Source organism: Triturus cristatus, chromosome 12 (genome assembly GCF_964204655.1).
Source record: "Triturus cristatus chromosome 12, aTriCri1.1, whole genome shotgun sequence".
In the NCBI taxonomy this organism is placed as follows: Eukaryota; Metazoa; Chordata; class Amphibia; order Caudata; family Salamandridae; genus Triturus; species Triturus cristatus.
Window position 1 is genome coordinate 770,087,043 of NC_140595.1, and position 16,434 is coordinate 770,103,476.

At 45.8% G+C, this 16,434-nt stretch overlaps 1 protein-coding gene across 7 annotated transcripts in view; it reads right to left on the reverse strand.

Moving 5' to 3' along the window:
- The window catches only part of CHD3 (chromodomain helicase DNA binding protein 3), a 1,560,957-nt gene that overhangs the window by 34,062 nt on the left and 1,510,461 nt on the right, over positions 1–16,434 (reverse strand). For all 7 annotated transcript variants that reach the window (XM_085639027.1, XM_085639025.1, XM_085639026.1 and 4 more), the window contains one exon: positions 13,348–13,474. In XM_085639027.1, coding sequence (XP_085495153.1) covers positions 13,348–13,474 — 127 coding nt within the window. The remainder of the gene's footprint in view (positions 1–13,347; positions 13,475–16,434) is intronic.

Consider the following 16,434-nt stretch of genomic DNA (forward strand, 5'->3'; position numbering starts at 1 on the left):
TCACCTGGATTCCCGAGTTTTTGCCATAGCGAATCACCTTATGTATCACTGGCCCCAAGTTCGATTTTGGGTCACGCTCGTATAATGCCACATCGTCGGCGTACATGGATACAATTAGGCCACGGGTAGTAAGGCCAATGCCCCGTTCTGCATGGTGTTGCTGCAGTCTTGCTGTCAATGGCTCCATTGGCTATGGCAAATAAGTGAGAAGATAGGGGGCATCCCTACCTGGTGCTGCGGGGGATGTTTATTGGTTCTGAGATACCACCATTTAGCCTAATTTGCACCGTGGGAAGGGTGTAAAGAAGTTGTATTTTCACGATGAAATTATGGCTCAGCCCCAGAAGGCGAAGCAGCAGAAAGAGAAATCGCTACTCTAGGCTGTTAAATGCTTTAGTGGAGTGCTTTAGTGGAGTTCACTAAGGCAGCCACCACCGGGATATCGGGGTGTATGTGGTGCATAATCGCAAATATAGTACAGAGATTGTGCGACTGCTTCTTACACCCATCATGACTGAATCCCAATTTAAAAGAGGAAGTGCAGTGCAGCAAACAAAGATGATTGTTAAAATGTGAGCCAAAATAAAAGTACTGTAGTGAAAATCTCTTCTACTGCTCAAGTAGTATATTAAAAACACTAACAAGTGGGCAATAAGGACTGATTGCTTTTGGACGGTTGTGTATATGTCCGCCCATTTAAACTGACCTGGCGAACATATGGCCACTTTTCTGATGGTTCTTGCTCCATGAGGCCATCGGAGAAGTTTGGCCACAGTGGACAAAGAGTATTCTCACCAAACAATGATCTGCCCACTTTTAAATTTGGTGGTCAGACTATAATGTTGGCTTTAAATCATCTGGGGAAGAAGTCCTCAAATTAAAGCAATATGTGGTTTCTAAATGTACTTTAGGATCCAAATGCAGTTAATGCTGTGAGCACCCTCTGTGTGCAGCTTTGAACAGTTATAATGCTTTGCCAGTCTGAATACTACCACTTAAAAGCATTTTGCTAAACTCAAGATCCCTCCTGCTCATGCCGATGAAGAACAAGTTACTTACCTTCAGTAATGCTCTTTTGAGTGGATACTCTATCAAATCGCAGGTTCCTCACCTTTAGAATGTTCGTGTGGCATCATACTTCTAACCACAGATATCTGAATTTTAGAATAGATACCAAAGCAGTGTTTCACAAAGGTGAGGAATCTGAGGAGTGGACTCAGACCAAAGAATAAGTTACTTACCATTGGTAACACATCATCTGGTAGAGACAGGATCTAGCTGCAGATTCCTCACTTTAGAATCCTCCCCCAGGTGAGAGACTGGATACAGAAACCTTTTTTGTAGTACATCCGCACATCGGCAGAGGGCCTCGAGCAATTCCGTATCGACGTTATCCACCGAATGTGATGTCGACGAAGTCCATATAACCCCCTCACCGACTCTCAAATATCAACTTCTTCCGTGACTGTTTTTCGAGCTCAAAACGTGAAGCCAAAAATAGAAACTGCCTACTGAAACAGTGTGCTATAGTAAAAACACCCTTGTGTCAAATAATCCACAAATTCTCAATTCAGAATATGAATTTCCATCATGAAATAATTCAGGATGGGAATTTCTATAATGAAATCGTTGAGACAAAAGAGGACTCAGTTCGCACAGCGGGGAGGATGGGAGGGTTGTTAAGGAATCTGTGGCTAGATCCTGTCTCTACCAGATAATGCGTTACTGAGGGTAAGTAACTTGTTCATCTGATAGAGACATCTAGCTGCAGATTCCTTTCTTTAGAATCAAATACCAAAGCATACCATTCCCGGAGGGGGTGGGGGGGTCTGCGAACTGAGACCATTAAAGAGTCTCTAACTAGAACAAAACTGGTCTAGGACAAAAGAAAAAGACCTAAAATTCATAAAAAATTGGGATGATTAATAATATACTCCACAAATAAAAAGTTTATGGAGGAGCCATGGATAAAAAAAGTCATAACCCATTGAAAAGCATGGGAATAAATCATCCCTGTTGGCCTAACAAACTGTGGTAGAAGCCAAGCAATAATATGAATAGAAAACTATTTGCACCCTTAAGGGGATCCAAACCGATGCACGCTCACCGCATAAACCCTGTGGATGGAACAGCAGACAGAACAGTGATAAAGACATTAAAAGCATGGAAAGATCATTACCCATGATAGCAGGACAATTTTGTCAAAGGACCCTATATAAAAGCTATCTGCGTGCATAACTAGACTCGAACAGCATGTTTGATACTTGCGACACACCGATCAGCATGCCATGCCATGGAGCAGTACCTCTTGCCATATAGAATTCTATTGCAACCAGATCTGCTCTGTAAACACAGAGAAAGGTCATTTACCAGTGGAAAAGCATAATAAATGCTCTATAAAAAAATAACCTGTGTATTTGCAAAGTGCAGAATACCACAAAGGGTATGTTAGTGTTGAATAACAGATGTTTATTGTAACCCAACTCAATGGTACTCATTTTCTTGACATCAGAAGGATGAAAGGCTGAGTGGACCAGCTGATAGTTGAACCTGCAAACATAAGGACAACCACAGACCCCTACAGTAGACGCATTAGCCAACAAAGCTACTAGTGGCAATAACAACTATTGGCATGATGATACCAATACCTCTAAGATATCGCCAAGATATACATAGACATAGGAGCAACATAAAAAAACACCTATGTGTTGAGAAGGGAAAAGTATAAAACATAGATATAAAATAAAGCCAACTATTCAGTCAGACAATACTGACACAACAGTATGGAAACCATAGTGTTCATCATAACACGAAGGAAAGCAACAGCCACTCAAAACAGCAGCAAAATGCAAATTGCGTGAGAGATCATTATCCAGCAATAGTAGTATAAGTTGAAGATATAAAGTATGAAAAAGAAACTTTGAAAACTTAGCGGAAGTCAAAGTTAGTACTTAACCTTACTTTATGAATGGACACCTAACAACAGAAGATCCAGAAAGGGTCTCCCATACTAGACCGTATAATGTTAAACAAATTCTATAATGAAAAAGAATCCGGCTGATTTTGTATATTTCATCTATAAACAACACTCCGCAAAGTGTATTTATTTATTTATTTATGGTATTTGTAAAGCGCAACACTCATCCCAAGGGATATCACGGCGCTAAGACCAGATGAAAACAGCGGACGGCTAGAAAGGGTTATTTAATGATGGAAAGGAAACAGGTAAGTCTTAAGCTTTTTTCGAAACAACAGATAGTTGGTTGTATGTCTGAGATCGTTGGGCAGCTCGTTCCATCTCTTGGCCGCTAGATAAGAGAAAGAGCGGCCGCCCGTTCTTACTTTATATATGCGTTTTGTCCTTGCCAATGCTGAATTAGTGGAACGTAGGTTCCTGGTAGGAACATAGAATTCCATTCTATCCTGGAGTATGGTAGGACCCGTCCTATACAGGGCTCTATGGGCGTGACAGAGCAGCTTGAAGGCAGCCCTCTGGCGCACAGGGAGCCAGTGAAGGGTTCTCAGGCATTCCGATGCCGAGTCTAGTTTGCCCTTATCACAGATCAATTTGGCGGCTGCATTTTGCAGTACTTGTAGGTGAGAGAAGAGGTGTTCGTTCATCCCCACAAATAATGCATTCCCGTAGTCAAGACGGCTGACCAATAGGGCTTGGGTAACTGAGCGTCTACAGTTCAGTGGTATCCATGGGAATAGTCTCGCTAGGAGCTTCAAGATGGCAAAGCCTTTGCCACAAAGAGATTGTACATGGTCTTTCATGGATAACTCATCATCCATAGTAATTCCCAGATTTCTGGCATGTTGTTTAGGGGTGGGAGCCTGACCCAGAGCTGAAGGCCACCATGAGGCATCCCAGATTCGTTTGGCTCCCCCAAATAGCAGGATCTCCGATTTTCCAGCATTCAGCTTCAGGCAGTGGGCATGCATCCATTGAGCCATTTCAGCCAAACAGCCTTGTAGTTTGGTTTTGGTGATTGCTGGTTATTCATTTAAGGCCACTACTAGCTGCGTGTCATCCGCATACGAGCACATGCCGATGCCCCATTTCCTTCCAATGTCAGCCAGAGAGGACATATAAACATTGAAAAGTGTGGGGCTCAGCGATGCGCCCTGGGGGACCCCGCAGTCAATGGAGGTGGTGTTAGACTGAAATTGACCCATGTGTACAGTCTGGGAGCGGGCACTCAGGAAGGAGTGTAACCAGTTTAAGGCATTGGACTGTATTCCTTTATGTTGAAGTATATTCAACAGGCATTGATGGGAGACCGTATCAAATGCCGCTGACAAGTCGAGCAGTATTAGTGCCACCGATCCGCCTTGGTCGGTGTGAGACCTAATACTGTCCGAGACTGCCAGCAACGTGGCCTCAGTGCTATTATTGGCTCTGAAGCCTGTCTTGGTGGGGTCCAAAAGGGAGTTGGTTTCCAGGTATTTGGTCAGTTGGACATTGACCAGTTTTTCCAGGACTTTGGAGAGGTATGGAAGTTGAGAAATAGGTCTGTAATTCTCAGGATTAGCGATATCGGAGCCTGCCTTCTTCAGAAGAGGAATGACAGCTGCGTGTTTCCAGGCATTAGGGAATGTGGCAGTTTTAAGCGATTTGTTGAAGATTCGAGTGACTAAAGAGCAGAGTGTAGGTGCAATCTTGGAGAACACGAAATGGGGGCAAGGGTCCAAGGGGGAGCCTGATTTAACTGATTGCATTGCTGTTAGGACATCGGCTACTAATAGGGGTTCAAAATCCATTAGACGAGGGATATCTGAAGAAAGTGAGTCGGATCCAATGGATTTTTTAGCGTTTGTATCATCAGTTTGGGGAGAGAAATCAGAATAGATTTTCTTGATTTTTTCTGAAAAAAAGGTGCTGATGCGGTTACAAGCCTCAGTCGAGGGTTTAAGTGTTTGGGAAATGGTAGCAGGTTTACTCAGTTCTTTCACTATTTTGTATAGCTCTTTCGTGGAGTTACTATTCTCCTCTATACGCTGAGTGAGGTAGTCTTTCTTAGCCTGCTTGATAGCTAGGGTGTACTTTTTACGATTGTTGGTGTAATTAAGTTTGAGTTTGGGTTTAGCTATTTTGTCCTTGGATTGCCTCCATAGATGTTCGAGCTTTTGGCATTCTCTCTTTAGATTTTTGAGATAGAGTGTGTACCATTTTTCTGTAGGAGCCTTTTCCTTAATTGTCCGTATGGGGGCTATTTTATCTAAGGTTTGCAGAATGGCAGCATCGAGGGATGCAACGTCCTTACATACGGAAGCGTTGGTAGGTAAGTCGAGGTCAGCCACCTGGAAATATGTGTTGAAGTTTAAACCCTCGACTAGTCTCCAAGCTCGTTTGGCAATTGTTTGATCGTTTTTGGGTTTCTGGGGTTTGCAGGGGACATTAAGTAAGAAAGATATGAGAAAGTGGTCAGACCAGGATAATGGCTGAATTTCCTTTACATAAGTGGATGCAATATTTGTGAATAGTAAATCCAGTGTATGACCAGCAATATGAGTGGGGCCTGTGATCCATTGCTTCAAATTAAGTATCTCCATGTCCTGTTTTAGTTGTGAGGTGCCCGAGGCCTCTGCTATTTCATAGTGGGTGTTGAAATCTCCCACAACGATGTAATTCTGAAATTTCAGGCAAAGGGGTAAGAGTTGATTGAGTAGTTTGTTTCCAAGATTAGTTTGTTGACCTGGGGGATTGTATATTACAGCTCCAGCCAGTATGTTAATGCCCTCGTGGAGGATTCTGAAGCATAAGGTCTGATGTTCGCAATAAGGGATAATTGGTTCCACTAAACATGTTAGCTGCTCTTTAAATATCACAGCCACTCCTCCTCCTTTTTTCCCAGATCTATCTTTTGTTATGATTTTGTAGTTGACGGGGAGAGCATTAGCTAAGTCCGGGGCATTATGGTCGGACAGCCATGTTTCCGTAATAAAGAGTAGATCTGGGGTTTTTGAAGTAAGCAGGTCCCAGATGTCTAAAGCATGTTTGGGTAAGGATCTGGCGTTAAGATATAGGCAGTTTAGCGTCATGTTGCTCTTAGCGTGGATTGAGTGGTTACTCAGTTGAGAGATATCCATGCTCGACCAATGGCAGGCAAGGCAGGAAAAGGGCCCGTATGCTAGGCCTGGTTCCACTCTGCAGCAGGGCTCACTAGCATTGCCCCCTTTGCCTGCAAGTGCCAGTAAATCCTGTCTTGAATAATGGATAGATTGGGAGAGAATTTGCTTAACTCCTGTAGGGGGCATAGCCCCTGGCCCCGGCCGGTCGCGGACGGGCGCAGACGGGGTTGCCTTTGGCGCGCCTTTGGCGCGCCTTTGGCGCGCCCGCTGCGCGCGTCCGCTGCGCGCTCGCCAAAACATTGCTTTTAACCCCAGTGCCCCGGAAGTGGTGGGGGGAGGGGGAGGAGTTGAGCCCAAGGTCCACCCTCCGTGTGATCGGCACTTGCCGCAACGGACCGGGGTGCAGGGCAGCTCCAACAATTAGCAAGTAAGGTTTCAAGAGTTTTACGATAATCACAGTGTTAAAACCAGCATTAAAACCAGTTAAAAGTGATTTAAAAAGAAATCATGTGCAAAGGTGCAATTTATACAGTACTTGAGGCGCATTTCACACCGCTAGCAGCATCACCTGCGTCCGCTGCGCGCTCGCCAAAACATTTCTTTTAACCCCAGTGCCCCGGAAGTGGTGGGGAGAGGGGGAGGAGTTGAGCCCAAGGTCCACCCTCCGTGTGATCGGCACTTGCCGCAATGGACCGGGGTGCAGGGCAGCTCCAACAATTAGCAAGTAAGGTTTCAAGAGTTTTACGATAATCACAGTGTTAAAACCAGCATTAAAACCAGTTAAAAGTGATTTAAAAAGAAATCATGTGCAAAGGTGCAATTTATACAGTACTTGAGGCGCATTTCACACCGCTAGCAGCATCACCTGCGTGTATACTCAAACTACAAACAATTAGAGTCAGTGGAATGGTGAAAACAGTTGCCACCTAGAAGAACAACGATCCTTAAATATAGAAATAAAGGCATCCAATTGATCTATAAAATAAACATCAATGTGTACATGTCATCTAGGGATCACACTTTGCTAAGTGTGAACCCAACTACAAGCACCTAGCTATAAGATAAGAATAAGTCAAGACGTAAATACGTATTCCCTCATAGGCCAAGTATAAGAAAACCTTCATCGAGAAGAAAGGTACACTATAGAGGAAAATGTCCTTCAGAGAAGAAGGAAAATCTGTAGTAATAATGCACGACGTTATCACAACCCCAAAGAGACTAGAATAATAAGTACCCTCTAAAATAGAAGGAATGAAATAGACCGAGAGACTACGTCTTCTATAGATTTATAAAAACATGACATAATCCCAGGAAAACAGCACAGCCATGTTTACACAAAGGGATTGAAGAGTGAATCAAATAGCAGCGGCTAGATAGAACATGATGAGCAAAACACTGAGTGTCGAAAGGCTCACAAGATGATCAACCTTTGGTTAAGAATGCTTAAAATCTAACAAAAGTAGAGAACTTTTACTATCAACCATAAGCAACATATATTATCTGACTGGAAGACAAGTAGTTAACCAAGACCAATAAAATGAGCATGATAGATTAGCATAATGTATGATCTCCAATGACAGAGGAATAATCCGACTCAGAGGGTGGAAATGTGCACCATCAAAAGAGAGTCTAATAGTGCCGAAGATGAGCAACCCCATCTCAGCACAAGTGTTCAGAAATGCTACGGTAGCATACAAAAGATACTCCACATAGAGTAAGGTACATACCAAAAAGTTATCAACTCTTGAGCCTGAGTTCTTTTTTACAGTAAAGCATACTCCAAGACATGTATATCAAGCATCATTCAAAAAACCAAACAGAGATAAACAGCAGAAAAACTGTCATTGACAGAGCTGAAGGATAAAGCCACCACTTCTGCTCCCAACAGAATAATCAAGAAAGCCACTTATTGTGAAATACAACTTCTGCAATCCCAACTGACTGGGATTAAGGAACAGGAAAACACAGTGAAAGAACCACAAGTTTATCGAAACAACCATAAACCCCTGCATTAAGCAGAAACACTACACTGCTCTTAACCAGAAGAAGTACATATTGTAACTCAGTCATGCAGAAACACTTCATTCTACACAGGTCAGAAAGACGAATCCAACTAAAGCTTTTAAAGACATTGCAGGTGTTCTTATCAGATTGAGAAGCTCTGAATCACCTTAAAGCCCAATCAGCCTGTTAACTAAATATATGAACACCATCAAACAGCATATCTTTGAGGCTTTCCTGTACAAGCTCTGAAACCCCAGACTGATGCAGCCATGCATGTTTGTGCAGTGCATCTGACTGAGCCATAGATCTACCCATGGAATCAGTGGTGTCCAAACCACATTTTATGGTGAATTTCGCTGCTTCCCAGCCATCGTGCACCAACTGCAGGAGCTCACTCCTGCCTTCCTCTGACAGAGAAGGCAGCCGCAGCGCCACAGAGTCCCATAAAGCATGAGAAAATCTGCCCAAAACACATGCTGTGTTTAACGACCTCACTGCCGAACTGATGGAAAATAATTTATTCCACCCACAATGTTCTAGCCATCCATATTCTTTATTTGGTGGAACCAAGGGAAGGACCATAGGTTCTGGTGAAGCCATAGCAGCTTAAACCACCAGCACTTTTGTGGTGGGATGTTGCAGGAGACAAAGTGGGTCCCCAGGGGCGGGCCGATGCCTATGGCTTACAGTCCGGTCAACTGGAGCTCCAGTCACAGGTTTCACCCAAGCTCCTCACAAAAGGTCAAACAGAGACTTTTCATAAGGGAGTAAAGGCTCCACTCCCGTCTTTCCTTCATGAAGAACATCCACCTAAGGGTCTGTGGACTATTCCACTGAGGGAAGCTGGCAATCCAGGTCTACAGCTTCCCTCCTCAATACCATTGCAAAAGAAGAACTTTCCTCTGTTGCCATACTAGGTGGAGAGAGTAAATCTGAAACTGGAGAGGACTCTAGTCCACTAGCCTCCCCCAGTATTGTCCAAAAGGTTTTGACACCATATATTCCCTCCTTCACTTGTCAAACTGTGCATTCCCATAGGAACAGGTAAATAAAGCAAATGGCTCCATCGGCGCTACATCCGGCGTCATTCAGTCCCGTTGTGGTGTTGTATTGACGTAGGGAAAGGTAATGGGATCAGCGTAGATCTGCGAGGCAGACGTCATTGACTGACTCGACCCCAACACCACAGGTGTGAACCTAGAAGGGCTATGCACCGGCACCGCCTTGAATCCAATAACGGATTTAGGCTAGGGCTGGCCCGGCTCCAGGATATTTTGGGAGTGGGGTAGACTCTTTGGAGCCTCGCTTGATGTCAGCAGCCCCTCACTCGAAAGGTTCCTCGACCGGTCTCTGGACTTCGGCGAGGACTGAAGACATCGCTATTTCTCAGATAAAAGAGCCGCCAGAAGCTTCATCTGACGTTCTCTCAATGCCTTCCACTGAAGACGCTGACAGAGTCAACACTCCTCAGAGTCATGGTGTTTTCCAAGGCACCATAAACAGAGGGTATGCAGATCCCTGACCGACATCTGTCTGCCATAAGATCCACAGGATTTTAACCTGGATGACATAGCAAAAAAGAACACTGTTCTCTCGACAAAACATCGAGATGGGCCTGAAAAACAGCCCCAAACTGTTCTGGATCCATGCTGCAAGATGGAACTGACTTTGGCGTGTCGAGGGAGGGGGGGAGTTTTATGGACTCCATCAACGTCACATCCATTGGTCGATGTCAATATAGAGTAGCGATATGCCCTCTGCCGACACGCAGACTTACTATAGAAATTATTTCCTGGTCCAGTGTTGTGCTAGGAGGTTGATTCTAAAGTAAGGAATCTGCATCTAGATGTCTCTATCAGATAAGTCCTGAAGGATCGAATGAGTGAAATATCCCTCCTGTTGGACCTGGCTGTCAAAGCAGTAGTGCTTTGTAAACATGCTCACTGGCACCCACGTGGCAGTCTGGCAAATGTCAAGGACAGGCACTCCATGTGACATGCAGTGGTAAAAATCTTAGCCCTGGTGGAATGGGCTCTCAGCCCTTCCAGAGACTGCTTTTTGGTCAGTGCGAAGCAATTCTTAATGCAGAGCACTATCCACCTTGACGGAGTCCTCTTCTGCCCAGAATTCCCTTTCTTCACCCAGGGGAACCCTACAAGGTTGACTGTCCACCAGAGGGCCCTAGGTATGATAGATATAAAAGCTTAAGGCTCTTAGTGGTCCAGTCCATGGAGTCTCCTCTCCTCTTTCGAGGAGTGAGGAAGAGCAAGAAATCTGGGAGTGTGATGAATTGCCCAATGTGTGAAGGAGTCACAAATTTAGGCAAGAAGGCCACCCATGTCCTCAGCAGCAGTTTGTCTGGAAAAAGAAGCCGTCGAGCAGTTGCACTGGTAATGCCTGAAGTGCACTTGCATGACGAGCTGAAGTGATCACAATGAGGATGACAATCTTCAAGGTCAGCAGATGTAATGAAAAGCTGTGCATCCGTTCAAAGGGGAGTACACATTAAAAAGTTAAAGGGCAAGTTATGGTCTCACTGTGGCGTGACAAATGGTTTGGGAAGAAACGTGCACCAAAGCTTTAATAAACCACATCACAACAGGTGATTTACAAAAGAATGGTTTGTCCGGCAAACATAAAAGGCCAAAAAGGATAGAAAATGACATTTAATCCTGCCTAGAGCAAGTCCTTGTTGGGCCAAGGACAAATCAAACAACAGGACTTTCAACAGCCTGGGAGAGCACTGCCCGGGCCTCCTACGGACACTGAGGCAGCACCTGCGCCACCGTATCCCACACCGAGTTGGAAGAACGGCCCAAGAAACATGCAGTGTTTACAGGCCGCAGTCATAAGCGCGTGGAAGAGAATATTTTCTTACCAAGGTGGTCCAGCTTCTTGGATTCCCTTTCCATTGGAGTGGAAGGGAAGGCGCTTTTGGAAGTGGAGGCTTGGACTACCAAGCTCTCCAGGGTGGGGTGTTGGGAGAAGAAAGTGGGGTCGCCAGGAGCTGGGCGGTGGCGTAGGGCAATAATCCTGTCCACGGGAGTCCCCGTGTTGGGCCTGGACCACGGGGGCCGACTGGCATCGAGTGCAGTAGTGGTGCCATCAGAAGTGGTGCCGGTGGAAGCATAACGAGGTCAACCGGCAGCGAAGACCTAGGCCCCCCAACCGAGTCTGCGGGGCCCGAAGGTGCGCCGGCTGGGTCGGTCCGCCCAAAGATGGCATGCATTGCCTCATAGAACGTAGCTGGGTGGGAGTCGCTCCAGGTCCCGGAAAGGGAGGGAAACTCGGAGTCGACTCTTCGGGCTCCACGCGCGGAGCCGCGGGAGGGGCACCACCTGCGTGCTTCGTCGGATTGGCCAACTGATGAGGAGAAATCGAAGAGCGACAATGCTTCTTCGACTTCTTCTTATGCTTCGACTTACCCGACCCCGAGTGCGAAGACTTTGAAGATTTGGAACCAGAATGGTAGTGGCTCCGCGACCGGTCCCTCGACCTCCCTCTCGACCGGGACCACGAACGGCATGGAGCCGACTGCCAGTGCTCAAGCAGCTTTCGGGACCACTCCTGCAAAGCCTTCGGCGCCATTGACCGGCAGTCGGAGCACGACTTGGGGTCGTGGGCGCGCTCCAGGCAAAAAAGACACACGAGGTGCGGATCCGTCACCGACATCATGTGCTGACAGGAACCGCAGGCCTTAATACCGGGCATCCCTCGTGCACCTTCTGAGTCAAAAAAATGACTGAGGTACCCCTCTTCCCGGATATGCGCTGGCTGGCACGGAAAAAGAAAGAACTGACTTCAGCGCACAAGGGCGGAGTCTAAATAGCTGCCAAGACGTCATCCCGGCGACCACGACGCCGACGACGGACGTGTAGCCGACCGACACCACCTTCCGATGCGCAGAGGTACTGCTGACAAAAAGCTTTCCGGATCCAGTCTGACGCCTGGGGGTAATTCTAAGGTAAGGAATCTATAATTAACGTGTTTCTTTGAGATGTTGGATTTTTGACCATTGTTAAAGGCTCTGTCATTAACAATTTTGTAGTACCTTTTTTTTGGTGGACAGATAACAGAACAGTTGTCACAGGTGATGTTGTTGACATCTCTGACGGACTCACGGACACGTTCACAGATACATCATGAGGGCATTTTCGAAGGGCTTAACATTTGTTGTCAGACTTTGTAGAGGCTTCATGAGGTGGCTCAGAAGTCGTGGAAAACAAGTGTGAAGCACTCTTGTGAAGAGAATTACATTTATGGCTAGAAGGAAGACTATATCCTTTATCAAGATGTTGATGCTGGAGTAGGGTGGAAAGAAAAAGAAGGAGGTTTCTTCAAGAATTGCGGAGAATTCATTGAGGAAGGCAGCTCAATGATCCACTGTTTCTTTTCTACCACTGAGGAAAAAAGCTGTTGCCCAGCATCCTACTGTCACCTCGTGGAGCAGGGGCGACAAGACAAAGCGCCATGTGTGTTTTTTGGGGTGGAAAAAAAGGGGAGGTAGCTTGACTTACCTGTCACTGATGGTTTTTGGGAGGTAGGCACGCAGAGATCGCTTGATTTGGTGTCTTGAGTGCAAAGCAGGCACCAGAGGCACTCCTTGTTATACGATGCGGTCAGCTAGCACAGGGTTTAAACCCAAAGATTTCAGGGAGATGTGTTTGAGTTGAGAAAAAAATATAGAAAATTTTAGGAAATATTGGGGAAAACACTAGGGGCTCTCGATCCCACCTTTGTGAAGGTGCTGACTAAATGAACTGACATCATTGGTCTTGCGCCATTTGTGTTTATGATGCATAATTTCCACTGGAGTTGTGAAATGTGTATGTGACTCTGGTGGGTGGCACTTCGTGCAGGTGACTTGGCATGGCTCAATAATGTTCTGGATCCAGTCTGGCACCTGGGACGGGGGTTCATCTAAGGAATGTCTGGAAAAGGGCATTCATTAGAAAGGCAGGGTTACTTAAAGCAATCAACAATCTTGGACCATCGAACACTACTGACCATACAAAGCTAACTTTGAGTTAGAATGCCTATGACAACATATGTTTTATACATGTAAGAAAACAGTGCACAGAAACAAATTAACATTACCAGTTGTGCCACACAGATTCCTGAATAGGTATTCAGGTCTATGTTTCCAAGCATGGCATCTGTAGTCTCTGGCGTGATTACTGTTTATAATCAATCTAGCAGTTTCCTACTGCCGTTCCACAATCAGAGAAGCTTTGAACACAACTGTCCACAAAACGTATGGATGCTGACCTGTTAGAAAGGAGCCTACTGGCATTTGGCTATAGTTGGTTCCAGAAGTGGGCATTGTTCCTGGAGGTGCTGAGCTAAAAGACCCTCCGAAGATTGGAGGTGTGGTGTACGGGCCAGGTGGAAATGCCTGCAAAGAAAACAACACAGATTAGAATATGGAGTATTATGGTGAACATGGTAAGTCTGTGAGATACACTACTTGCACTATGACATGAGAATAAATGAAGCGACTGGTATAGAGGTGACCAAAAATGCTGCTTGGTATGAAATAGGAACACTCTAAATTATGAGTCAGATAATTGAAATTGTATTGCCTAGAGTATAATTCTCCCACTGCTACCTCACTGCATGCTCTTGACCATGCCAGTTAGACTTCAACAAATCACCTTATCCTTCTCTTTGTAAAACACACACATTTTATTGGGATTCTGCATAGATCACAGAGAGAAAATGCATGATTGGTCTTCATACTGAGAGGCTCCCATCAGATTCTTCAGACAAATCAAGATCACAACCTTTAAAACTCATTAATCCCAATCCCATCTCTTCCTAAACCCCCCCTTCTCACTGTAGAACAACAAAGATGCCAACCAGAGTGATATGGCAATAGGTTTCTACACTCCAAGGGCTATATAGTGGACAGAAACAAAATAATAACATGGGATTGACCCATATGTCGGATCTGATGTCCTCTCTGATATCGAAATGTTAGAAGGTAATTTTAGATTTTGTGCCTGGAGTCTATGTGGACAGAAAATGGACGCAAGTCCCACTAACAAAGGGAATAGTAATGAACTCCACAGGTATTCCATATCTTTCTATTGCTCAACTAACATCTGGGAGTGTCTCCAGTCAGTTAGTCATTCTATTCTTTCTTTATTCAGCATGAGCCATAAAAGAAATGTAAAAGACATTTTTGTATATAGTAGTCATAAATATTTACATATAAAATTTTGAAAGCCATAATAAGCAATAAAAGCTAATTCCAAGCAATAATCACAATACATAAAAGAAAATACAGAAAATCTTTAAAACATCCAAATGCATGTGGCGTCCTCGTGTCTAGTACATTTCCTAAAGATTTAAAACATAAAACAAGTATCAACATCAGTACCTACATTCATAACATTTCCCCAATAGCTAAAGCACTCGTTAAAAAAAATTGCACTACAAAACCGATATCTAAGGTGGACATGTTTTGTAAAAATTCCAGGTACAGCCTGAAATGTCGAATGTTAGCCTAGAGTGTTTCCAGCCTTGAGTGCCAATATTAAAGAGCGAGAAGGCCTTTCCTCCTCCATTGTGGGTTTAGTGTTATTTTCTTGGCCCCTAAAGAACAAGTTACTTACCTTCGGTAACGATATAACTGTAAGAGACATAGACTAGTTATAGATTCCTTACCTGTAGAATTAACCCTAGGCGTCAGACTGGATCCGGAGAATTTTTTCGTCAGCAGTACCCCTGCGCGTCGAAAGGTGGCGTCGGTCGGCTCCGCGTTCGGTGTTGGCGTCGCTGGGATGACGATGCAGTAGCTACTTAGACGACACCTCGCGCGTTGATGTCTGTTCTTTTACACAACTTCCATGCCAAGAGCGCAGAGCCATACAAGACATTGACCACTGGTGCGCAAAACTGGGGCCCTGAAAGCGATTTCGAGCCTGGTATAGTACCCGGCATCGACCCTGGCGTCGCCGGCGCCTCCTCCGACGTCAGAGCAGGAAGCCGCACAGGGCTATGCGCTGACAGACGGGGAGGGCTGTGCCCTGGGTCCTGGCTCGGTGGCATTGCGTCGCCTCCGGAATCGGAGTCGACACACACAGCCGGTGCTGGAGAAACGTCCGCAGACGAGGACCCAGCATGAGTGCCTGCTACCTCTGTGGGACCCGAAGGTGCACCAGGGAGAGGGGGGGCGACTCAAAACAAGCCTGTAGTGTCATTGAATAAGCCTCAATTTGGGCACACGTTGCCCCAACACCCGGAAAGGGTGGATACGGAGGAGGAGGCTGCCGTGTGCCCTTACCTGGCACAGTGCAAGAGGAATGGGCGGCAGCGGCATGGACATTGGAGGAAGATCTCCGTAAGTGACGCCAGTGCTTATGCTTACCTGTTGTCACATGGCAGTCATGGGAGCGACCTCGGGAATGAGCCCGATCTCGAGAAGAAGAGCGGCGACGGGAGGGAGCCGGACCGGACATCCATGCAGCCAGCCATTTCATGCGATGCACCCTCAAGACTTCGGTTTCATCCTCTGACAGGCGTTACAGTCCTTGGAGTCGTGGTGCACGCCGAGGCACCACATACAGATGAGGTGTGGGTCAGTACCAGACATCTGACACGCACAGGCTTCACAAGCCTTAAAGCCGGAAGGCATTGCACACTGTTACCACGACACCTGAGGGTGTCGAGAAGGCCCAAAAACCATGCCAAGGAACTGCTGGTTTTCCAAGATCCGCGCTTGGATGCGGAAATGAAGAAAACTGATGGGAGGGGCATATATGGCTCCGCTGACGTCATATCTGTGGACGTCAGGGCAGAGCCGGACGGCGCCGCCCCCGGCGTGCAGAGGTGCTGCTGCGAAAGATTTTCCGGATCCAGTCTGACGCCTGGGGATATTCTAAGTTAAGGAATCTGCGGCTTGATGTCTCTATCAGATGCTCGTATTTTTTGTATATCCTTTTTCTTTACTTTATGTTTTGTTAGATATTACCTCATCTCATCAGGGTCATCCCACACCAGTATTTAAGAAATACGGCACTACCAAGGACTCTTATGCTTTACAAGCTACTTCACACCCTACCTCCCCTAGCAGAGTATACACGTTTGCCTATGGTAATGTATGATTAATATAGGTTTGCAACCATATTCCAAGGTGTGTTATCTGCTTTTGCCATTTCGATGTTACGAGTTAACTATCATGTAACGGATGTTGGAAGATGATGATGATGGTTGAGAATTATAAAGTGCACGCATACTCCAAGGAGCGTCCCGGCACTTGTTGGAAGAGCCATGTGTTTATTTCTTCTCCAAGATGGCCATCTCTGATGTGGCACGAAGTTCCAGGGGTAGCTTATTCCAGGCCACCGGCCC